The sequence below is a fragment of the Eufriesea mexicana genome, unplaced genomic scaffold (assembly GCF_001483705.2).
Source record: "Eufriesea mexicana isolate 0111107269 unplaced genomic scaffold, ASM148370v2 scaffold3953, whole genome shotgun sequence".
Lineage (NCBI taxonomy): Eukaryota > Metazoa > Arthropoda > Insecta > Hymenoptera > Apidae > Eufriesea > Eufriesea mexicana.
The window spans coordinates 493784-499484 of NW_016911957.1; the positions used below are offsets into that span (position 1 = coordinate 493784).

The 5701-nt window shown below is 48.2% G+C and overlaps 1 protein-coding gene across 1 annotated transcript in view; it reads right to left on the reverse strand.

The window, feature by feature from the left end:
- The window catches only part of Tet (tet methylcytosine dioxygenase-like), a 207763-nt gene continuing 202062 nt past the window's right edge, over positions 1–5701 (reverse strand). Inside the window, exons 7-12 of the mRNA XM_017905540.1 lie at positions 5427–5701; positions 4904–5079; positions 4387–4740; positions 4074–4301; positions 3833–3987; positions 1–3720 (exon numbers count right to left, since the gene is read on the reverse strand). The exon at positions 5427–5701 is cut by the window's right edge and continues 3 nt beyond it. Coding sequence (XP_017761029.1) covers positions 1020–3720; positions 3833–3987; positions 4074–4301; positions 4387–4740; positions 4904–5079; positions 5427–5701 — 3889 coding nt within the window. The 3' untranslated portion in view covers positions 1–1019. The remainder of the gene's footprint in view (positions 3721–3832; positions 3988–4073; positions 4302–4386; positions 4741–4903; positions 5080–5426) is intronic.

The window sequence follows — 5701 nt, forward strand, 5'->3', positions numbered from 1 at the left end:
TAGGCATGGACTAGCTAAATACGATTACGACTCTACCAGAACACGAGACCTTTTAAAAGAAAAAAATGTACAATCGGATACGTTTCATTCTTCCTTCGTCTTTCATCATTTTTTTTTATGTCGTTTTTTTCTTCTTTTGTCTTTCTTTCTCATACTTTTACTTTCCATTCATTCCATTCTAAATTGTCTAACACATCGAAGTCACTCTATTTCTCTGTGAAAAGAACGTGGTCGATCGCTATCGCCTTGTTTGCGCGACGTTGTTAATCCAGTTACCGTGAAAATCAGCCTCGATTGCGATCAGTGTTTCTCTAAGCGCATGACACGTCTCTGTCGATCAGCTGCCTCGTATTCTTCCTCCATCTTCAGTGTTACGCGGTGTCCCGGATATCACAGAGAGCTTTTCATCGTGCCCGATATCCGTTCACCTGATCCGCCTATATGCTCTTCCTCTTCCTATCCGTTCGCAACGTTCTACTGTGATTCGTATAAAAGATCGATATAAAAAGGGAAGCCCCGATTAAAATTGAATCCCGTGACGTACGTCTGTTGCGAACGGGTTACCGCTGGTTGCTACTTTTCCTCTTCCTGCTCCTTCTCGTTACCCCTGACTGTTACGTTTATTTATATTCCCCGAAAAAACGTGAAATAGAAAAATGGCAGTGCAAACGTGTTGTTTCTTCTTCTTCTTCTATCTTTTTGTCAGTAACAACTATACACATCTTGGACAATGACGATAAAATTACGATAGAAAGCCCCACGTGATGACGTTTGTCGTTTTGCTCGTTGATCTCCTAACAAAATGTTAGCTGCATGTTGCTGGTCTGTTTCCCTCGTTGTTCCCGTGATACGTTTCAGGTTCTCCAGGTCGTACTCGCACGACACATCGAACAGTGTGCCGCCAGGTCATGCCACCTAATTTCCACTGTTCCACTCGATCAGCCCGACGAGATCGCTCGATCGATTCCTGGCACGGTTCTTGGTCATCGATGGCTGGAACCGCACCCCCCAACGATTACTCATCCAATGGCCCCTCCCTCCTGATACGGGCCAGTTATCATGCACGGATGCATGGGGAAGAGGGTGGTCCAGGTCATCGTGGTGTAAGTGGGCGATCTCATCATGAACTGAGAGCTAGGGACGCTAGGTATGTAGGGTAGCGGTGTGGATTTTTCGCTGATGACGGCGCTGGCTGGGCTGGTTGGTGTTGACGGGGTGGACAGTGACTGCGAAGTAGTCGACGAGTTGGTGGTGGTGGTAGTGGTGGTCGTCGCAACGCCTAATTTCCGGAGTCGCATTTTTTCCTCCCATTCGTCCCAACCGTGTCTTGGTCTGTTTAGATTCCGATGTTGATAGAAGACCAGGCTGATCCTGGTTGGATTGAGACGATTAGGCTTCCTGAGGGCCGTGGTGGCGTGCATTTCGTGCTTAGCACACTCGAACAACACGCTACCATGGCTCAACGCAATGGCGACTCCGCCCATCTGCGAATCCTTGAAGCACTCTTCGTTGTCGGAATAGTCGGCCACCTCTCCGAGTGGTTCCGCCTTTGGAGGAGGCTCTGGTAACACCGGGAAGTACGGTGGTGGCCCGTAAATGTCCCATCGAGGAGTGTCCCACCTTGCCCAGCCGGGATTTAGACCTTGATACGGGGGCACTCCTTGATAGGGGTATTGGGGCGAAGGAAAACAGGCTTCTCTCTTTGGTTGTTGATAGAATTGAGGCGGATACTCTGGTGTTTGGGGGTGGGGATAAGGTTGATGGTAATTGTAGCCTTCCCAGGAGTTGGAGTATGGTTTATCGAAGACAGGGTACGTTGGATATAGTCCATATTGTGGGAAGGAAGCGTGAGGGTGCCCCAAGCCCGGCATCCCATGGAAGTCTTGAACCTGCTTCATCTCCTCCGCCCATGTGAAGCAATTCGTGTTCGGATTCGCGATGTTCTGTCTGGAGTCGTGGAAACCATCCTTCATCTTATCCTCCGGCCACTCTGGTCTTCGATGATTACCCTGATGCATCGCTCCGCTGCTTTGTACTGCGCTATTGCTCGGACTGTCCGCGTACACGCCATTCCGTGTTGGCTCCTGAGGCTTAAGGAACGTTCTATTGGAAGAATTTTGATATGTATTGTCTATGCTTGGATTTTGGCTCGACGCTGTCCTTGACGGTGGTCTACCCTTTGGCACCCTGAAGGGGGAGGGATCAGTAGGTGTTTCCCAGCAAGGTGGTTTCGATTGATCCGGATGAGGTACTCTGTCGTTCCAATTAAATGTTTTCTGGTGTTCTATGGGTTGGTGGTGAATCCTTTCGGCACCGATTTGATTGTTATAAACTTGTTGTTGATCGTAGGATTTATTTTGGTCGGGATACCAAGTACCGAGCATGTTCCAGCCTCCCATTTGATCAGAAGGCGCCGGTGACATCTGATTAATGGCACCGGGTGGTTTTTGTTCGGGAGCCTTATACATTCGATACTTTCTCTGGTCGATCGGTTCTAAACTCTGAGTACCGTTCGGTGGATTGTTCGGTGGAAGATGCGACGCACTGTGTAGTAATAGATCCGGATTCGTAGTACCGAATGCCTTATGACTAGCGTTGTCCATGCAAGAAGACACCGACAGACCGGAGAACATGTCCGCATTCGTTTCGTGCTGACCTTGGTATGGAAGATTTCTACTCGACTGCACAGGGTGAGGTGGGTGATAGTGGCCTTGTATCCTGTTCACGAACGGCTGCTCGATCTGCGACTTCTGAGCCTCTAAGTAGTTCTGCGTGGTAGGGTATTTTTGTTGACTAGAATCTTGCGCAGGTTTGGAGTACGGAAATTTCGACTGATCGCAGTTCTGGCCGACGTTTCGAAGATTATTAATATTGTGCGATTGATGATGGTTCATTCGATTGAGTGCGTTTCTCTGATCCAAATGGGGCGGAAAATTTGTACAGCCTGTCTTTGGGGATGCACTACACTGCCTGGTGTCATACATATTCGGATAAGTTCTAGAGGTGGGAAGTGGATGACCGTAGCCTGCCTCCGGATACCCAGAGCTTCTTGGCGAAGCAATCTTTTGTTCTTGCGGCGTAGGGGGACATCCCCTAGGAGACATCGAATATGCAATATCCGCTGGTGTTCCAGTGTGAGAACTCCTTGGTGAAATAGGGTGAGCTCTCGGTGAGTGTGGATAACAATTCCTTGGGGAGTCCATGGTGGAATTGGGTAAATTTCGAGATCCTGGCCGATGTTCATCCTGAGAGACAGTGCTTCTAGGCCTGATATCATCCAGACTCGTACTGTCTGGATCAACTTTCGTGTCTCTGTCCAGGCCACCGAACGAATACTCCCTCCACGGGTTTAACCAGTTGTTCTTTCGCTGATCGAGCCAACCGTTTCTACCCCACTGCTGCTCGTTCTGGTAACCCCATCCTTGATACATAGACACTGGACTGTCTAGGACAGTGGAAGATACCTGAGAGCTTTGCAACTGGGCATCCATTCCTTCGAACATGGACGCCATTTCTAGAGATAATTGAGTGTCCCTCATTTGCGGTCTAGTTAGGTCCTGATGCCCTGGTACCCGGCCTGGTTCCGTTGCTTTCTCACCAGTGTTTTTGTTTCCATCCTTTTTGCTGTTAATAGTGTCTGGCTCGTCTTCTTTCCTTTTCTTGCCATGTCGTCTGCAGGGTTGCAGCGGAACCGATCGAACTCTCACTTCGCAGGGATATCTATGAATTAGACGACGCATGTGTTTGTAAAATTCATTGCTAAAGGGATTCCGAGCAATGATCGTTGGCTACGATACAAAATATGGTTGTCACGATCGAAAGATCTCCTTACTTGCTTAAAACTTCTACAGATCCAGCGTGAACCTTCTCATCCTGCCCTTCCTTCGACCCATACTCATCTGTTGTATCCATGATGTAAAGGGGGAGTACGTGCAACTGCTCGTCTTCAGGTTTAGAAAGAGATCGATGTTTCGTCATGGTGACCACCTGAGGAATGAGATATCGCGACATGGTATCTCGTTCGGGTCATCAGCCAGAAGACTGTAGGTGTCGTGCCTATTCGAGCTACTCACCACGGTACATCCGTTGTTCATATTGTGAAGATCACGATGAGAATGCGCACAAAAATCGATACAGGCCGTAACACCGGAAAAGGGTCGGCCGGGTTTAAATCCTAAACGACACTCGCTAGCTTCCCGTTCGAATTGTGTCTGATTGTTGAACGCTTCCGGTGCAAGGCTAAGATACAGAGGCGATAAAAGTGTGGCTAGGACGTGCATTCTTTCTTCGACTTCTTGCTCCTGAAGTAAAAGAGAAAACGAAGCGTAAAAACTATACAAAAAGATCAAAGACAATAACAATTATTAATAAACAAACGTGTCTTACCTCTGATCGTACTGACAATCGAAATTTACGGACGGTTTTGCTTCTGGCGTATTTGCAACCATTATAATACATGGACCAGGAACATCCAAAGGAAAAGCTTGCACCGCAAGTGTCGGGATCGAGGCCTTGACAAGCGCATGTTCTCGGTTCGTTCGTCCCACACCGTCTAGTCGTGGGAAGACCGAATCGATTTAGCTTGTGACTCAACAGAGAGTAGATCCGATCGGCTTCGTGAGTAGGCACACCTTCCCAGGCAACCATGGCTACGACGATCCAAGCTGTTGGACACTTGTGCCCTTGTCGGTGCTTCACTATGGTCAGGATCTTCTCTTCCAGACCAGATCGTCGCAATATCTAGCGAATCACTGATATTACAATCCCATCACCAAAGTAGTACAGAGAAATCTTAGCGGACGATTCAAAGCGATCGACTGCAACGTTGGATAAGAATTGAATTTAAAAAGGACGAGTAATTCGTTTCGACCTGAATCTAGAGAAGAAAGTATAACATGCTTACCCACTTAGCCATCGGACATCCCTGGGTAGTCTTGCCCTCCTTTCCAGTGTAGATCACCTTTTCGAATCTAATGGCGTTTCCCTTAAGGCCGGTTCTTCTTTCAAGATCGTTCCGTAGGTCAGGCAGGCTTGCAGCCGCCCCGAGATGAGTGTAGTACGAGCCGGGCTCTGGCGGACCTTGTGGTTGAACCTCATTTTACTTACGAAACTGGACGTTTCAACGGAAAGGAAGCAACAGAAGCGGAAACATTTATGCCACGTATGTAGTAGGTATGCCCCCTGGGAAAGGGGTGTAAGTTAGGTACGTGCATTCTTCTTTGGGTCACTGAATCAAGGCTCGGTGTATTTTTGTTGGCCAATAATATTAGTAGTAGTAGTAATAGTAGTAGTAGTAATAGTAGCAGTGGTAGTAGTACAGATATTTTCTTTAAGAGAATTATTCTTTTTTTCGTGTGAACATAATAATCGTGGTTAGTGTGTTCTCTCAATGTTAGTGTCGTGCTGAATACGCAATAGCAACTCACATTTGTCAGCGGGGAAGCAGTTGCAGTCCGGCACTTCGCTCCTCACATTGTTCTTCAGTTTGTCCAAGTGATCTTGCAATTTTGTCGTCGATGGCACCCCACTGTTACGCGGACTCTGCGGACCTTCGTTCTTAACGTCAGACTTCTCCGCCGAGTCGGCCAGTATCTCGTCCCTCGTTTGCAAGCCCTGGCAACAACCCTCCCGCAAGTGTTCGGGGGTCGGTTGCTCGGTACCGCCTCTCCGACAACACCACGAACCGACACCCGGCGACACC